Source organism: Halichoerus grypus, chromosome 3, assembly GCF_964656455.1.
Source record: "Halichoerus grypus chromosome 3, mHalGry1.hap1.1, whole genome shotgun sequence".
NCBI lineage: Eukaryota > Metazoa > Chordata > Mammalia > Carnivora > Phocidae > Halichoerus > Halichoerus grypus.
Window position 1 is genome coordinate 169,862,119 of NC_135714.1, and position 19,238 is coordinate 169,881,356.

At 45.3% G+C, this 19,238-nt stretch overlaps 1 protein-coding gene across 5 annotated transcripts in view; it reads right to left on the bottom strand.

Annotated features, from left to right (window-relative positions):
* Positions 1-19,238, bottom strand: part of IKBKB (inhibitor of nuclear factor kappa B kinase subunit beta) — a 59,260-nt gene that overhangs the window by 10,570 nt on the left and 29,452 nt on the right. For 2 of the 5 annotated variants that reach the window (XM_036102301.2, XM_078069574.1), the window contains 10 exons: positions 12,894-12,982; positions 11,751-11,840; positions 9,522-9,646; positions 6,375-6,482; positions 5,034-5,163; positions 4,469-4,663; positions 3,698-3,812; positions 1,824-1,947; positions 1,133-1,284; positions 896-957 (listed from right to left, as the gene is read on the bottom strand). In XM_036102301.2, coding sequence (XP_035958194.1) covers positions 896-957; positions 1,133-1,284; positions 1,824-1,947; positions 3,698-3,812; positions 4,469-4,663; positions 5,034-5,163; positions 6,375-6,482; positions 9,522-9,646; positions 11,751-11,840; positions 12,894-12,982 — 1,190 coding nt within the window. The remainder of the gene's footprint in view (positions 1-895; positions 958-1,132; positions 1,285-1,823; positions 1,948-3,697; positions 3,813-4,468; positions 4,664-5,033; positions 5,164-6,374; positions 6,483-9,521; positions 9,647-11,750; positions 11,841-12,893; positions 12,983-19,238) is intronic. The other 3 variants (XM_036102303.2, XM_078069572.1, XM_078069573.1) reach the window with 3 other exon arrangements.

Genomic DNA, 19,238 nt, shown 5'->3' on the forward strand with positions numbered 1-19,238 from the left:
CCCAGGCTCCTCTGTTTCACAGCTTTTGTGTGTGAGGGCAAAGTGGGACTGTCTCTGTGGCTAGGGGAGGCATTATCTACGTAATACCCACCTTTAAGTCAGTATTGATTCATAGAAACTGATGTTAAGACACAGAGGTGAAGGTCCCTACCCAAGTGCACAGCAGAAAATGGCGAAAAGTCCAGAAAAGGCCTTGGAGCCTTCAGTCTTCAATTTGTGTGGGGTTTACTAAAGCCATACTTCCCTTACCTCACAATTCACGCTTTTCAGTGGTATTTGACTTATGCTATCCTACTACTTTATGCTCAGACTTTTTCTTTCCTGTGGATTTAGTGTCTCAGCAAAACCAGGCAAAACCCCTGGCAGGATGGAGTGTCGATCATTCATCCGAGGCCCTTTCTAAGAGGAAGAGGTCTGGGCTGCCTGCAAGGATGCTTCACATTTTGCTCCTTACTCAAGTCTGCACCAGGTCTGGGGGGGCTCCTCCATCTGCCATTGTGAGGCCCCCTTTACTGGCTACCACCCTGGCCTCTTCCTAGCAAGGCCTAGTTAAGGTCAGACAGCATGACAAGGACAACCTGATTCTGGACATACAAATCGATCCAGTGTTTGAGGAGAGTGAGAAACGGTAGTAAGAAGCCTCACCCCCCTTCCCCCCCCCCCCCCCCCCCGGTAAGAACAGGGATCTAAAATGAGTCTCCTGGGACACCTGGGTGGCTCAGTTGGTTAAGTGTCTGCCTTCAGCTCAGGTCATGATCCCAGGGCCCTGGGATCGAGTCCCACATCAGGCTTCCTGCTCAGCAGGGAGCCTGCTTCTCCCCCTGCTTGTGCTCTCTCTCTCTCTCAGACAAATAAATAAAATCTTTAAAAAAATAAAATAAAATGAGTCTCCTACCCGCCCACAGAGCTCCACAGCCTGTTCCATTTCCCTCCAGGCCAGCAGCAGCTTATCTGATGCTGGAAAAAAAAAATGTAGGGGAAAAAAAGAAAAACAAAATGAAAACACCACAAAACCAAAATAGAAACAAACAACTCAATTATAAGAGGCAAAAGAAACCTCAGGAAGAGGGGGAAAAAAAAAAAAAAAAGACAAGAATGGTCTCTCCAAACGGACTGCAGAGAGTACACTCACTGATCCCAAACTCAGTTTGCTCACTGTACTTCTCCAGGTCAATCTGGATGCTGGTTTTAAAGAAGTCCAATTTGGCTTTGAGCTGCTGAGACATGGAAGCCATAGAATTCTTCATCTTGGAGAGGCAGCTATTATTCCGAAGCAGATTCATCCTGCAGGGACCACAAGAAACAGAACCTTCGGGCATCCTTGGGATCCAAATACCATTTCCTATATAATACCAAAACCACCTCAAAGGCCAAGGCAGGTCCCTATTATAATTATTATTGTTGTAACAAAAGCAGCCACCTCTAATCATAAAGACAATTTCCTAGCCCTCAGCGAGCATGAGGTTCTGCACCAAAACTGGAATTAGGCACAGAACCACACCAAGGGCCAATAACCCGGAGAGGGAGTCAGGCAGTCCCCGGCATGACAGTCAGGGGAGTTTTGCTGACCCAAATTGCCATAAGCTTTTCCACAGTCCAAATTCTGCCCCTAGTTCAGCCAGCCCGGCCCTCAGTTTATACTCCTGCTCCATGTGCTGACCTCACTCACCTCATAAAGTCAATCCTGCCCAACCACTTCCTGCCCGTCCAAACCAGTGTCTCCCTCTTGTCTCTCCTACCAGTGGCTTTCTGGGCCCCTCCCTGTGGCAAAAGCCACTAAGCAATTTAAAATAAGTGAAGTCCCAGACCGCCTGGTACAGTACATGGCAGCTCGCTGTCCCTGCTGCAGCCGGTTACAGTCCTCCCTCAGGGTTTGGATGCTGTGCCAGACCTGGCCCCACACCTTCCTCAGCTGGAAGAAAGACAGGTTCCTCTTGGGCTCTTGAACTGGAACAGAGACATATGCCACCGTCAGAAAATAACTGCCCTCACATTAACCATGTCCTACCTTGGTTAATGTGTACTCTCACATTTTTTAGTTACAGAACTGGTACTCAGTGAAGCGTCTGCCTTCAGCTCAGGTCATGATAACAGGGTCCTGGGATCAAGCCCTGCAATGGGCTCCCTGCTCAGTGGGGAGCCTGCTTCTCCCTCTCATTCTCCCTCTGTGCTCTCTTTCTCAAATAAATAAATAAAATCTTAAAAAAAAAAAAAAAAAAGAACTACTATGCTATTACATAAGTTATTTGGGTGATAAGCCTGGTTACTGTCACATACATTTGTTTTTGCACTCCATTAACAGCACAAGCATGTACCAGTCAATAAATACCTATCGATTTGAAGAAACAGTCTGTGAACCATGTACAGACAATCACATGAATACAGGCTCACATGCTTTCAATAGAAACCTTTATGTTTATAACATTTAAAGTCATGTGAACTTTTCCAAAAATTCAGCTTCAACCAGTAGTATTAGAATATGTTTAAACAAGCAGTAAGTCTGGAACGAAGACTTTGGACTCTTGATCTATTCTAAGTGTGTGTGTGTGTGTGTGTGTGTGTGTTAGTAATGCGGGAATGCATTAATATGTCCATCTAACATTCATACAATGGAATACTACACAAGCATTAGAAATTAGGGAGCTCATGGGGCGCCTGGGTGGCTCAGTTGTTAAGCGTCTGCCTTCGGCTCAGGTCATGGTCCCAGGGTCCTGGGATCGAGCCCCGCATCGGGCTCCCTGCTCTGCGGGAAGCCTGCTTCTCCCTCTCCCACTCCCCCTGCTTGTGTTCCCTCTCTGGCTGTGTCTCTATCTGTCAAATAAATAAATAAAATCTTTAAAAAAAAAAAAAAGAAATTAGGGAGCTCAGGGCACCTGGTGGCTCCACTGGCTGAGCAGCCGACTGGATTTTGACTCAGGTCATGATCTCAGGGTCCTGCGATCTAGCCCTGCTTCAGGTTCCAAGCTCAGTGGGGAGTCTGCTTGGGGATTCTCTCTCTCCCTCTCTCTCTGCCCCTCCCCCTGCTCCCACACATTCTCTCTCTGAAATGAATGAATAAATCTTTAGAAAAAAGTTTTATTAAAAAAAAAAGAAATTAGGGAGCTCTATATGCACCAACAGGGGAAAAAATCTCTAAAAGATATTATTAAGTGAAAAAGACAGGTGCAGAACAGTACATGTTGTATGCTACCACTTGTTGGGGGGGATATATATATATATATACATATAAACTATATATGAGTAGAATACTCCCAGAAGATATACCCAAGAATCTGACAGGAGAAGTTTCCCTGGAAGAGACTGGGAAATTGGGAAGAGAGGATGGCTTATTTTTCACTGTTTATTCTTTTTGTACCTTTTGCTTTTTTTGTATCACATACATGTATTAATTATTAAAATATAAATAAAACTTCAAAAATAAATAAAATGGCCATCTGATTTGATCAAGTTCAGAGACTTGCAGGCAGTATTCTCTGTCCTGTGTTTAAAGTTCTACCTCTGACACTGAAATTGAAGACTCCCTCTCCTCTTTTCTGGCTGGGCTACACAGAGGCCCCAAGTAAAGAAGGCTGCCCTGGGGACCAGCTAAGCTCATCTCCTTGGTGTGGACCCCCCCCGGTCCATGTGTCTCCCTCCTCCTACCCCGTCCCAAGCATTACAAAAGATTATTTTTTTAAGAAAACAATGCTGTTCTTACGGATACAGCTGACACTTTCAGGTTGGGGCCGGGGGGAGATCTGAGTCTCATAGGCAATTTTACTGTTGTCAAACAGAAAGACGAGATCCATGTCCAGCGTGCGGCCCTCAATCAGCTGCAAAGGAATAAGAACAAGATGAGATCTTGTGGCTCCCAACCCTGCTTTTCCCAATTAATAACACAGGGATTTCAGAGCGTTTCCCGCTGTTCACCAATGGCATCATCTTCAGCCAGCAAGTACTGAGCGCCCATGCAGCCTTTCTTCATGACTCCAGCCTAGATTTCCCTTTCCTGTTCCTTTTACACTTATTATCCAAATGTATGCCTTATTTACAACTTATTACTTTCTATCTATTCTCTGTTGTCTTTACTGTGCAATGTAGACATTTGCCATCTCCCTTCCTATCCAATGCTTGTTTCTCCTACGTTGGCTTCATCAGTTCCTTGGGGCAGGGGCCGTGGCGTGCATAGCTGTGGCTGTCTGCACAGTTTTGTACCCGAGAGGTACACCGGACAAAGCTTTGGTTGACTCGGAGGAATGAAGCATTGCTTGGCAACAAAAGCAATGGAAAGGCACTCTGAGCGGTCTGGAAGTAACGAGTCAAGTGTGGAGGGACTCGTGTCTCCCGTGGGGCCATGCAGGGGATCTGATGTTCGAACTGAAAACACAGGCAGGTGTCTGCACTGTGTGACAAAGTAGAGCTGAAATCTGAAGAGCTGGGAGGCGAAGTCCGAGGAACACAGGGCCTTCGGTGAGGAGCAGGGGCTCACCTTGCCATCTGAAATACACTGAGTGGCAGGCTTGTCAGGGATCAGCGCCAGCCCAGCTTCCTGCAGCAGCTCCTGGTCCTTCTCGGGGATTCCTGTGTCTTGCTGGATTTTGGCCTGCAAGCTCTGCAGACTCTCGTCCTCTGTCACTGGATAGGTGTGAATGATGCCTGTGACCATGTTCAAGATATGAACCAGCTGCAACACAACCCAGATGTTACTGGAAAAAACCCATCTTTACAGAGAGGCCCGCCTATTTGCCTGGATCGTCTGCTGCTCCCAACATTTCCCAGCCCCACAAAGAGAGCGGCTAGGCTAGCGGGAGGGAAGGGAGCCCCAGTGCCAAGGTTCATACATTCTGGTCTTTAATACTCCTGTTTGTCCACAGCTACTACCTCACCACCAACGTCAGTTGGCCCAGGGGCAGGCACTCTCACGGGGCCTCCCCTCCCACTGCTCAGATGGCCCATGACCTGCTTCTTAAGGCGCTCTTCTTTCTCCCAAGCCCTGCCACAGCCCATCGGGGACCTGACCTGCTGCCTCGAGGCTGACCTGGCTCCGCACTCACCTTCAGGTTTAAGATGTCATCCAGGGCCTTGAAGCAGCCGTTGGGCCCGTACACAGGATCGGTGCCCCTTTGTCGTGGGTGCCACATCAGCATCAGCTGCAGCCACTTCTCCAGTCGCTGTGCCAGGATGCTGAGGAGAACAAGAGCATGGTGTGGAAGGAGACAGCTCCAACGCCGTTCTCAGGCAGCCTCCCACGCAACCTCATGTACATTCACCGCTACACACATCCGTGGCAGCCGGTATGTGATTACTGAAAATGAGTTAATCTGAGGGAAAGCGAACGTTTCCAGCCAAACTAATGATTCGGGTGCTTATCCCTTCGCCTGGTCTGCTATGACACCCCCTGAAAGCCAAGATTTCTTAACAGATGAGTCAACAGACTGATCTCCACCTGGCTGCATGAGAATGATCTGTGAAGCTCTTTGAACGCTGCAGGCATGTCCTACCTCCCGGCGAGCCCCACACACAAGCTAGATGCCATCCTGCCAGATTTGTTAATCCACCCCCTCCCCCCACCAAAAAAAACCACTCACGGTCCCACAACAAAGTTTGCACTCCTTCCTGGCCACAGGTCCGCCTTATGCAGGTGCTCTCAGCCTCCACAGAGGCCAACACCCTACTCACTGCCCCCTGGAATATGCCTTTGCTCCCCTCACTCCTTCCCCCTCAAACTTCCTTCCTCTTCATCTATCCATGTCCTGCACATCGTTCCAGATCCTTCCAGAAAGTTCCAGCTCATCCAAAGTCATTCCACACAGCTCGAGTCCACACGATACCTCTCTCCCCATTCTCTAAATACTCATGGTAATTATTATCCATGCTACTCAGTTGTGTGTGACTGCCTTGACACTTTCTTTTGTACTACTACCCAATGCTGATATTACTATTTAAGTGTTCACATTTGGGCTCTAAGACTAGAATGTAATGCTGTTCAAACTACAAAGATTTATTTGTTGACTAAGACACAGTATGAGTCTACACAGGAGTGCAAAGAGAAGTAAAATATAATTCCCTACCCTGAAAAGGCTTACAGTTGAGGAGATAAGCCCTATGCAAAATCAAATGTAGTATGAGGTAAAACCAAATGTAATATGAGGTAGAAGCTACTAAGAGTGGTAACAGGTACAGATAAATTGTTATGTGAATTTAGGAAATAGATGATTTCTAGATGGGGTGAGGGGTGGGAATCCATTCTAAGTTTAAGATGGAGATGGTTATGTCAAGTCCTTAGTCACAGGATGCTATCCTGATAACCTCTTTAAAAGCTATCCGATGTCATTGCAGACATTTATTTGTAAAAGAGGAAGAGAACTACGTAGAGAAGCGCCACTGGGCCTTACCTGTTCAGATTATTGGGGTAGGGTAAGGAGCTTGAAAACTTCACCGCTCCATTCAAGTCCTCACTGACGACAATGTCCATCTCACTCTTCTGCCGGACTCTGGAATGCCTGCGAATGTGTCATCTCCTTAATTACAGCCTCTAAGTCACTTAATGGGCAAGACGCACTTTACATCTGTAACAGATCACTTTACAACTGTACGGGACACCCCCAGGTCACGATTTTATCTTTGGGTGACAGTCAGTGCCTCAGGATCCTGCTAGGATGGCTTCTTTCAGAGCCGGAGGCTAGTCTGGACTGCCTGTGGGAGTGGAGGCAGCGACCATCCTGTGCCCAGAGCTCCACAGCCAGGACAGCCGACTCCTGATCTCGCCCTTAGCGTGTCTCCATCATTTCCTCTACTTTTCATTTTATCTCATACAAAATTCATATTTTGACAGAGGATAAAATTAGAACTTCCAAACCAGGATCACTGCACGCGTATCACATTGATGGGCAATATGAACACATGCGTGCACAACTCACATCCCTCTAAATGTAGATGGCTAGATGTTACCTCTAGTGGTGAAGGAACTTTTACATTTCCCAGTTTAGAGAACTCACAGATGCACTGATGCATCTGAAATGGTATTTGAAGGGGAAAAATTTTGAAGATTTTACTTATTTGACAGAGACAACAGCGAGAGAGGGAACACAAGCAGGGGGAGTGGGAGAGGGAGAAGCAGGCTTCCCGCCGACCAGGGAGCCTGATGCGGGGCTCGATCCCAGGACCCCGGGATCATGACCTGAGCCGAAGGCAGACGCTTAACGACTGAGCCACCCAGGCGTCCTGAAGGAGAAAAATTTTAAACCCGACTAGTTTCAAAGCTTTTTGGTGATGAGGAAAAGAACTTAAGTGTGAACAATGCTTCAAAGATAACCAGTTACTGAGAGAGTGAAGTTTTTAAAAAGTTGTCTGAGGCATTACAAGGCACATGAGACAGACACTTCTCACAAACTAGTCCACTGAACAGCTCCTGACTGGGAGTCCAAGAAGACTACCTGAAAGTGTCATCTGGTCTTCCAGCACCGGTGAGGGGAGTTCTAAGAAGCTGATTCTGCAGACAACAGACTTACTATAAAGATGCTGAGACATTAGAGATATATTTTCAAATAGCACTTGTTCTTCCAGTTCGAGTGGATTTTTAACTCATCTTGTTAAAAATATTGGAAAAACTCAACACCTGAATTGCAGAAATGCAGTAATTCTTTGGTTAGTTAAAAACACTACTGATGTACAGATAAAGTTATTTTTATGATGGCTAGAGTATCAGGTGTGACTATAAATTAATGAGCTAATTCCTCAATACTCCAGAACCTATGTAGCTCAACAAGTATTGCTTGTTTTAAAATAAATCACCAGAGGAGGGCATACTTTGCCATTTCACCAGACTCCTGAAGAGCAGGGACCTGGCTGCAATCATCTTTGCATTTCCAATGTTTGGCTTATACATATTGACTAAATTGGACTGCCATCACAAAAACCACTCTTCTGGAATGGATTTCCAAGGTTATATCTTATAAATAAATAATTCATGATGCAAATACCTGTCCTTTGAAAAAGTTAATGTTTTCATTACTTCCAGAAAGCTATTTAGAAAAATGATAATAGCCAGTGCTGGCAGTGGTGTGGTGAAAGAGACAGCTTTGTATGTTCCTGTGGATACATTACTTACATAGCCTTTCTGTTGAGCATTTTAATACACATCAAAAACCTTTAAAATGTGCGTAATCTTTGATCAGTTCATTCCACTTCTAGGGATATACAGGGATTTCCATACAAGGACATTATTCTTGGTGCTCTTTTAAGAAGTAAAAATTATAAACCACCCATGCTTCCAGCAACAAGGGATAAGTTAAAAAAAAATTCCAGTATAGCCACTCAGTTGAATACCGAACAGACATTACAAATAATGGAAAAACATAAAGCCCTTTTCAATAGCAAGACTGAAAAAGAGGTTATATGAGGGTGTTTGTAGTAATTTATTTGTGGGTTTTTTTAAAGTATAACACATATACTGAAGAGCCTGGAGACACAAAAACGTCTGTAGTGGTTGTTTCTGGATTGTGTGTAGGAAATTTTCATGGCGTAGAAATGCTTTGAGAGCACTTGCGGGGCAGTTCACATTATGCTATCATTGATGTAAAAAGGGGGTGAAACACATAAATGAACCAACAGACAAATATAGGCCAATTTGCTTGTACCCATCTGAAACATCCCTGGAAGCACACCCAAAACCAGTGGTATCAGGTGCCTGTGGGGAAGGAAGCCAGATGGCTGGGAGGCTGGTCAGAGAGGACTTTCAGTGCATACTCTTTTATTACTTTTGGAAGCTTGAACCATGTGAACTTATTACTGCTCCAAAAGGACAAAAACTGGAAATAAAAACAAAATTTGGAATAACAGTAGCATCATTCAAATTAGCGTGTGGCCTCTCAAGGAACACTCCAAATGAAACCTGATTTAGGGAAATGTTAGTTTTTGTACTATGCATTTTGGTAATGATTAACCTTCACATATACAATGAATACTTATTTTTGTAATAAAAAAAGGTAAAGATATAATTTTTTAAAAACTTAATTATATCCTTCAGTTTTTATTAAGAAATCTTTTTTTTGGTAACTTATTTGTGTACATACTGGTTCATATTTTAAGCCACTTTCTTATGCTTTTGAAACAAAAATTTCTATTGAGGTATAGTAAAATATGTCAATAATACATTTCCATGTAAATACTTCTCATTTGTCAGGTGTACATGTCCTTTTCTTACTAATACACAGCATCCTCAGCGGAAGTGCACAATGTACGCAACAGTCTGTAAACACGGCCATGTTACCACTGCACACACGGCAAACGTTCATACGGTGTTATATTTAAAGACGTTAACACTTAACAATGCTCTCCTTTTCTAGGACTCCGGAGCCTGGACCACCCACATGCTGGGTCCTAAAGGGACATCCTCTATGGGAGACAGATGACAGAGGTCTTAGGCTGGGAGCACCCAGTGAGATGGGAACAGGTGAAAGACATGACAAAGACAGAGGGACACACTCGCCCCTTCAGGGGGTGCTCCTGGCTCCACCCGCAGGCCCCAGTCCCTCACTCACCACTGTACGGGCTGCCAGTTAGGGAGAAAAGGTCGGAACCCCGTGATGCACTCAAAAGCCAAGGTGCCGAAGCTCCAGTAGTCCACGGTCACCGTGTACTTCTGCTGCTCCAGAAGTTCTGGGGCCTGTAGAAGAACATGTGGTGGGGAAGCACCTGAGCTGCTCCTGCTGCTGAGGAGCCTCCACAGGAGGGGGCAACAGGCCCTTCTCATCATGTCCCCCCATTCCCCTGACTCCATCCAGAGGACACTGGCATGTCCACACTCAAGGGGGAGGAGGTGACCACATGTGTAGCTGGTGGTATCTAGAATTTTTCTGTACCTCATGCATGCCTGATGCTGATACAAGGGCCCCTAGGGGTATTTTTAGGTAGATCAGAGCACATCATATACCCTTTTCTTGGGTGCCGTGTCCAGGTGGGAAGATAAGTTACATACAACAAAGGAAAATGATACCAGGCTAGACACACCAAATGCATAACACACACATTAAATGCTGACCACGTCTCCTAAACCGACGTGACTCAGGATGTGTGGTCGTACAATGGGATGGGATATTTACAATCAGGCAGGAAAAGAGCCAGATGCATGACTGCTGCCCAAGCAGAGAGAGCTGGAGTGACCGAGCAAAGCTCTGAAGCACAGGTGGGAATGGAACCTGGCACAGAAGGCAGCACCTCACATGAGTGTCTGTGAAGAGACATTCTAGAAAGGACCGTCATAAGCAAAGGCAGGGAGACAGGACCGTGCACGGTCTGGTTAGAAGTGTGACACTTATGGAAGGGCTAGGGAGTGCAAACCATGAGGAAAAATTGGGGGATGGGCAGATCAATCTCTGTATCTGGTTATGGACAGAAGTTTTAGTTCTTGAAGGTGAAGGATTTGACTAAGCATCCTGGTCAGAGCATGGCGTCCCCCTGCTTAACTGCTGCTGAGCCCATGAGGATCTCAGAGGATGCTCAGCAGGACCTACATAATTATGTGATATGGACACAGGGCCCGAATCACAGCCCCCCCATGGGTCACCACTCTGAAACCTCTATTCCATAGAGCAGGTCATAAAGCAATGGAGCCCATTACCCTAGTTGGTGGGATAAGCAGGAAGCACTCAGAGAGACTTCAAAGAATTTTTCTTTTTTATTTAAGAACTAGATAAAATATTTAAGCTCATTTAGCCCAGTGACCTTCAACTTCTTCTTGTTTATTAAACTGCCGACCCTTTGATTCAATCAAAATTTTACTGGTTGTTACAATCCACAAGCAATCTATTACCAAGTCTTACTGAGTCTCTTGCTAGGCATTTCTTGACTTACCTTTGCTGCTTTTCACAACAGCCTCCTTACTACTCACCCACTATTTACTTGTTCAGTACAATTCGTTCTCCACACTGCATCAAGAGTGATCTTTTCAAAGGGTAAACCCAATTCCTCTCCAAATTAAAACCCTTCAATGTCCTTCTGGTTCTCCATGGACTACATCCTTTGCTTCAATTTCCTCTCCTTTCCCCTACCTCCAGCCCCTTGCATCTATTCATCCTTCGGGTCCCAGACTAGGTGAGGTCCTCCTAATATATATTCTTATAACACCCTGCACTTCCCCTTTGTAGTACTTGTCACAATTTTAATTTCTTAGTTATCTGTGTAAGTGTGGGGTTAATGCCTGCTTTCTCACTAAACTCCAAGCTCCTAAAGACCAGGGAAATGCTTGTCTTCTTTACCAATCCATCGCCAGTTCCCAGCACAATGCCTGGCAAACAGACTATACTCAGTCAGTATTTCCTGAATGAATGAGTGACTCAAATAGAACCCCAATATTCAGACCAAATAACGTAAAGAAGGGGTGGGGGCTCAGAGCTCAGCTCCTTCTTGGTGGCCCGAGACATGTCATGGAAACGGTGGCTTCTACAAACCAGCATGAATCTAGTTTAAACTCTTTATTTTCAGATAAAATACTAAAGCCCAAGATGTTACGGGATGTGTGCGAGAGCACACACTAGCAAAGCCCTTTTGACATCAGAAAAGATGACCATATCTTTCCATTGGGCCTCCACTGGCAAAAAGTGCTGACTTGAACAGAGTATGTCTCTGTCATACAACAATTCCTATACATCTGGGAAACCTCTCAAGAGCTGGCAAGATTCAGATGCTAGAAGGCAAGGACAGAGAGGAGCCGCACACGTACAGCCATCAGAGAGCAGCTGATAAGCAAACATGTAAACCCCATTGCTTACCAGGTATTGCAGGGTCCCCACAAAGGAAGTACAAAGACTGCCCTGATCCAGTTCCTTGGCATATCCTAGGTCAATAATTTTGTGTATTAACTGAAAAAGAAGGAAAAATCGGAGGATTATGAGAATACACTGTCCTCCTATAAGAACAGATTGCTGACCAGAGCAGAGGATATTCTGAATTTCCCAGGTGGTGTTAGATCCTGAATTCCTAAGAACCACCAAATACACAGGAGACTGCCTTCAACATGGCAGATAGAGGGCAAGAGAAAACATACACGGTAAAAATGCTGAAAAAAGGCACATGTTCTCCTTTGCTCTGCAACTACTCACCAGAGGAAGGTCAAAATGAACGGACTCTGCACCAGCCCTCAAGATTGCTAAACCTGGACTTGATGAGGTGAAAGACCTCCTCAGTGAATACCCATAGTTCTCAAATCTTAGAACCACTGGCAAGAAAGAGTATGAACCGGAACCAAGGTGAGCGCTAAGACAGTCATGGGTCAGGACCAGAATGCTGATGGAAGCTCCACCAGAAGAGACTGAGTGGCCCACAGGTTGGGTTACTATATTCCACTCAGCTGAGCCCTTGCTTGTCACCCCCAGCTAAACAAACAAGGCTATGAAAGGGTACAGCGCCAAGCCCCATGGGAGGTAACCGCCACACCCAAGCAGGAGGGGCCCTGAGGAGGGTCCCAAAGAGCTCTGGGGAGACTGCAGGCTGGGCCAGGCTCTATGGGCAGGTGTCAGCTCCAAATGCCTCCTCTGCGTCACATCCAGAACCAGCTGAGAGCTGGTTTCCAGGTTAGCATCAAAAGCTGTGCTCTAGAACACAGAGAAAACAAAAAGTCTACTTCTCAGAGGGGCTGGTCCCAAAGGCTGGGGCGGAGGTGGGAAGAGAAACATTATTTTCCTTATCAGATTCCTGCAACTTGGGCAACAATGTGATCCATTCGAATTTGCCTCCATCTGCAAGCAAGAGTTTTTTGCTGAATTCCGTTTCAAACCAAAAAGTGTTCACAGAGAATCAAAGCAAACACAAAGTCAAGGAAACACAAACATAAACAAAGACACAAAGGGTGTTCTTTCTCTGCTAGAGCAGCTCCCCTGAGGCAGTCCCCAGGACTTTCCAGGAAGGTGACTCACTCTTTGCTCTCCTTGCTGCAGGACGATGTTTTCTGGCTTTAGATCCCGATGGATGATTCTGTTTTCGTGAAGGTATCTAAGTGCAGAGGCTGAGAGGGTGGAAAGGGGGTCAATTTTCATTAAACCTACAAAATGTGTTTCACTTCAAAATGGCCTATCCTGTAAAAGATGAATATTGTGTGCCCCTGACACACACTCTCTCAGCGCAGACTCAGAGGGAGGGACAGGGCCTGGGGCAGAAGCTCCTGGGGTGACGTGAAGGGGGACCTGGTTACTCGAGCAGAATTTGGAGCACCACAGGAATCTGGCTTTTTTGCACAAAGTCACCAATTAGCCTAGAGCCATGGTTTCCAAACTGCACTGCCAGACCAGCAGCGTCTGAGCTTGTGAGAAACGCAAAATTCTGCGGTCCCACCCCAGACCTACTAACTCAGAAATGTAGGGGTGACCCCACAATCTGTTTTAACAAGATCTCAGGTGACGCTGATGAAGTCTGAGAAGGGGAGAGTCTCTGGTGTAGAGGCTCAAAAGTCTAAACTCCACAGGGTGGGTAAAGGAGAAGGGCCTTCTGGGCAGAGAGCACTCTGGTCTTCTGATCTAAAGTCCACTGATGTCCGAGCCAGCTTCAAGAAAGAAGTGGAGAGCCCTGAAGAAGAGACTAGGAGCACATTCCATGAATCTGACAGTTCAACACATGTTTATTATGTGCTCAGTTCTCTGCTGGGCTCTGGGAAGGACATAAAAGAAGAGGCATGATGGCCAAGAGCTCAGAATCCAGCTGGGAAGGAAGGAAGGAGCCTGGGCGACCCTGGCTGTGCCGAGATGTGAGCATGTTGTACGGGAGGGCCAGGGCACAGAGCACCAGGGCTCCCGCTGCAGCAGGGCTCCAAGCCCCATGTGATCTGCACCCATGAAAGAGGTTTAATAACTTTAACAGAAGTCCTAGCTCATTGTACTACAAAAGAAAAAAATGGGGTAAATACTGGAAGGTGATAAAATTATCTTTATTTGATATGACTTTATGATTAGAAACTCAATAGACTGGGGCGCCTAGGTGGCTTGGTTGGTTAAGCGTCTGCCTTCAGCTCAGGTCATGATCCCAGGGTCCTGGGATCGAGCCCCGAATCATGCTCCCTGCTCAGTGGGGAGTCTGCTTCTCCCTCTCCCTCTGCCACTCCCCCTGCTTGTGCTTGCTCTCTCTCTCTGTGTGTCAAATAAATAAAATCTTAAGAAAAAAAAGTTTATGGCAACATGACGCTATACACAAAGTCGAGAGACAAAAAGGCTAGAAAAAAATAACTGCAACATACATGACAGCAAATATACCTAATGGACAAAAAGTTCTTACAAATCAGTAAGAAAGCAGCTCAGGAGAAAAGGGAGCAATTTACACAAGAAATGCAAATAGTGAACAACTCTGCGCAAAGTTGCTTGAGCTCATGAGTAATCCACAAACTGCAAATTAAAGCAAAATGAAGAGTGCCTGGGTGGCTCAGATGATTAAGCGTCTGCCTTCAGCTCAGGTCATGATCTCAGGGTCCTGCGATCGAGCCCCATGTCGGGATCCCAGCTCAGCGGGGAGCCTACTTCTCCCTCTGCCTCTGTTCATGCTCTCTCTCTGTATCTGTCTCAAATGAATAAATAAAATCTTTTAAAAAATATTTTAAAAATTAATAAAAATAAAACAAAATGAAATGCCTTCTTCCACCTCTTCAACCGGCAAGAATTTTAGATGAGAAACAAAAGGCATTTCCCTACATGGCTGAAGGAGTACAGATTGCTGTGCCTTTTTGGGAAATATGACAATATCTATTAAGTCTTAAATGTACATACTGTTTGACCCATTATTTCCACCTCTAGTAATCTAGCTTATAAAGTCAAAAGCTCCATAACATACAGATAAGGATGCTTATTGCATAGCTTGGAGTAAAATACTTAGAAATGAACTGAAGTCATCAGTTAGGAACGGCTGGACCAACGATAACAGAGCCACGTTACAGCAGGCACTGGGCTCAAAATCTTTTACATTTATAGAGAACATAACTCAGAGATAATTCGAGTCAGAAGGATGTCAAAGATGGAGGGGTTTTGTTTGTTTTAAGAAGGTAATAAGCAATGGGGTGCTTGGGTAGCTCAGTCAGTTAAGTGTCCAATTCTTGATTTTGGCTCAGGTCATGATCTCAGGGTTGCGAGAGAGTCCCGTGTCGGGCTCCGTGCTGGGGGTGGAGCCTGCTTGGGATTCTCCCTCTCCTTCTCCCTCTGCCCCTCCCTGATTGCACTCTCTCTCTTAAAAAGAAAATAAAATTTAAAAAGGTAATAAGCAAAGACAACACTAAGATGTTCAACAGTGAGGCTTCCCTGTGCTGCCACGCCCCCCTACACACACACACACACTCTCTCTCTCTCTCTCTCACTCACTCATCACACCAGACAGAATGCGGGCAAACCAGGCATGTGGGCATTTTCTGTCTTCTCTGCAGAGCGGGAGAAGGCCTTCCCAGAAACCAAGCTGTCAAACATGCTGCATAAAGACTTTCATGCTGAAGGTTTCCTGAAAACACTTCTGAAAATCCAACCCAGATAAACAAGTGACTTCCATCTTACTAGGGGAGTTCCATCGCAGAATATTAAGTTAATTACGAAACATCTAATTACATCTGCCCTTTTAACCCAGGCTTTGACCATATAGTTCCATATTTCATACTTGTTCCTTATTTTTCTTTTCTTTCATAACTGAACACAGAAGACTGGCTTAGGTCCAATGAATGTCCAAATGAAGTGAAAGTCATGCTGCAAAACATTCCACTCTATCTTGTTCCCAACTGTATTAACTTTTTTTTTTTTTTTTAAAGATTTTATTTATTTATTTGACAGAGGGAGAGACAGCGAGAGAGGGAACACAGGCAGGGGGAATGGGAGAGGGAGAAGCAGGCCTCCCGCGGAGCAGGGAGCCCGATGTGGGGCTCGATCCCAGGACCCCGGGACCATGACCCGAGCCGAAGGCAGACGCTTAACGACTGAGCCACCCAGGCGCCCCCCAACTGTAAACTTTTAAAGACTGATGCTTCTGGAGGTGCTTGGGTTGCTCAATCAGTTAAGCGTCTGCCTTCAGCTCAGGTCATGATCTCAGGGTCCTGGGATGGAGCCCCTGCATCAGGCTCCCTGCTCAGTGGGGAGTCTTCTTCTCCCCCTGCCTCCCTCCCACCCCACTTGTTCTCTCTCTCAAATAAATAAATAAAATCTTAAAAAAAAAAAAAAAAGACTGATGCTTCTGACCAGCACTTTCATTTGTTTTACTAATTTTTTTTTTCTTAGAGAAAGAGAGAGTGCAGGGTGGGGTAAGGGGCAGAGGAAGAGGGAGAGAGAGAATCTTTTTTTTTGAATGGATGCTTGAAAGCAATTTTTTTTTTTTTTTTGATGTAGTGTTCCATGATTCATTGTTTGTGCATAACACCCAGTGCTCCATGCAGAACGTGCCCTCCTTAATACCCATCACCAGGCTAACCCATCCCCCCACCCCCCTCCCCTCTAGAACCCTCAGTTTGTTTTTCAGAGTCCATCGTCAGGGAGAGAGAGAATCTTAAGCAGACTATGCTGAGGCTGGAGCCCGACGTAGGGCTCGACCTCACAGCCCTGAGATCATGACTTGAGCCAAAATCAAGAGTTGGACGCTTAACCGACTGAGCCACCCAGGTGCCCCTGTGTTTTCCTAATTTTTATTAAAGAATCAAGGCAAAATATAGCAAAACATTCGAATAACTGCACAAACACCACCTTGCACGCAGGGATGGTGCAACTGAAGCAGATCTCGTGGCTGGCTGTGAGCCCTGCATGCAGTAACTCAACATGTGTGCACACTGACTGACTCACAACAGGCCCATTTTGGTATCTGACAAGAGTGTCAGGGCATGATCTCTAAAAGCGTGGGCCTGTTGCTCCAAACAGAATATATGAAAGTTAAGACACACTGTGTTTTGAGCAAGTACATACACCCAGGCTAACATAACTCCTCTGAAGTCAGATGTGCGCATCTCATCGCATATACCATGGGCCACAAGCTGGGGAGACATCCCAAGAAGCCCCCCAGTGATGGAGAAGAACATTCAGATCAGCCTGAAAGCACTATTCTCTACACCGGGCTGATCAGGAATTATCATTTGATCTTTAGTGAGGAGGGATACAAGCTGGTAACTAATCCTCTGATTACCATTAATAGCTGTCTATTTATGTTTAAGCAACTGTGCATAACAAACTTTAACCCTCGTCTCAGGACATTTGTTCTCAAATACCTTTGTCAACTTAATATTATGTCCGGAAATAAAGAATTCTTCAAGTATTGTTATATGTAGTTTGTTGGACTGAATAAGATAGTCGTAATTTCGATAGGCAACAACTCTGAAACAGCTCCCCTTCCTGAATCAGTCTGTAAAAGGCACAGCCTGACTGTGTTGCATTTTACAAAATAGAACCTGAGGAGCAGTGTCACAGAATGAGTCAAACTTGTCTTGAGATGAGAGAACCTAATTTAATTGGATGGAAAATGAGAATTTGAGATTAAGAAAAATACTTTTGCACCTGAAAGTTTATAAAAAATCTAAACCCTTGGGGCGCCTGGGTGGCTCAGTCAGTTGGGCGTCTGCCTTCGGCTCAGGTCATGAGATCGAGTCCCACTTCAGGCTCTCTGATCAGCGGGGAGCCTGCTTCTCCCTCTCCCTCTGGCTCCCCCTGCTTATGCTCTCTCTCAGATAAATATTAAAAAAAAAATCTAAACCCTTAGTGATGGTGATAATACACGTGTATAAAAACTGAAAATCATACCACAGTGCATAAAGCCTAAAAGTTAATTTCTCACATTCTAATTCTAGAAAAGAGTTGTAAGAAGTACTGACTCTTTGTGAACTTTTAAGCTACACAGTGACATTTCCTAGGAAAGACTGTAGAGAGGGTCCAGGTTAAGGGCTTGCCAAAGGAGAACAACAGCCTTCTCTGTTATCCCTGTCAGGAACGGCAACCGGGTAGTTACCCCAACTTTCCCTTAGTTCATGAGAAGACATAAATATCTAACTGAAGAATGCTATGCTCTGGAGTTCTTACTGATGAACCAGAATTTCAAATCACAGCTCTTACATATTTTTTTCAGATTACAACCACGAATCAGGGGCCAGCCAGGACCAGAGAGATTTCCATGCAGAAAAGCAGTTTTGTAAGAGTTGTATTGATGAATCCCTATTTACCACAGCCAAATTTAAAGGGATTATTAAACTCCCTTAAGAACATTCTTGTTTGGGGCGCCTGGGTGGTTCAATCAGTTAAGCGTCTGCCTTCGGCTTGGGTCATGATCCTAGGGTTCTGGGATCGAGCCCCACGTCAGGCTCCCTGCTTGGTGGGGAGTCTGCTTCTCCCTCTCCCTCTGCCTCTCCCCCCTGCTCATGCTCTCTCTCTCTCTCTCAAATAAATCAAATCTTAAAAAAAAAAAAAAATTCCTGTTTGGGATACATTCCGTGGAAAAGAAATGGAAAGATAAATGGACCAAAAAACTGAGAAAGAGATGAGAAAGGAAAGACAGTCGCCAACTGATTTAAGTCACCAATGACTAAGAAGTAGAACAGGATGTTTGTTCACTCAATAAAAATTGACTGTGTTAAAAAAGAAACAGGTCCAAAATGGTGCCCCTTGTCCTAAGGCCACATCACCAACAGGGACTTAATACCTAACCTAACTGGGTGCTTAGGTGGCTCAGTTAGTTAAGCATCTGCCTTCGACTCAGGTCATGATCCTGGGGTCCTGGGATCGAGCCCTCCATCGGGCTCCTGGCTCAGTGGGGAGTCTGCTTCTCCCTCTGCCCTTCACCCTGCTCATGTTTTCTCTCTCAAAAATAAATAAAATAAAATCTTTAAAAAAAAAAAAAGACCTCACCTAACTGCATTTTCAGCCTGTCCTAGTAATGTAATCTTAACTAGTCAGTCTAGAACTACCTGGTCAGCACTAGTGAGGTAATCTGCCTGATAGATCCCTGCTATCCCCCAAAGGAAGGTAACCTTACCTGAAACAATCCACCTCTTCGCTAGTGACTACCACGTCTCTCCCCCTTCTGTCTATAAGTCTTTCATTTTGTACAGCTCTTTGGAACTCCCTTCTGTTTGCTAGATGGGATGCTGTCCAATTCATGAATAGCTGAACAAAGCCAGCAAGATCTTAGGAACTTACTGAGCTGGCTTCTGTTTTTCCAACACATTTGGTGACAACTGTGGGATCCGAAGGAAACTTCTGATAACTTCGGGAACAACAAGAAACACAGGCATGGTACCCTCGAACCCTTCAAGTTCTCCTTTTTGCTGTCCAAGG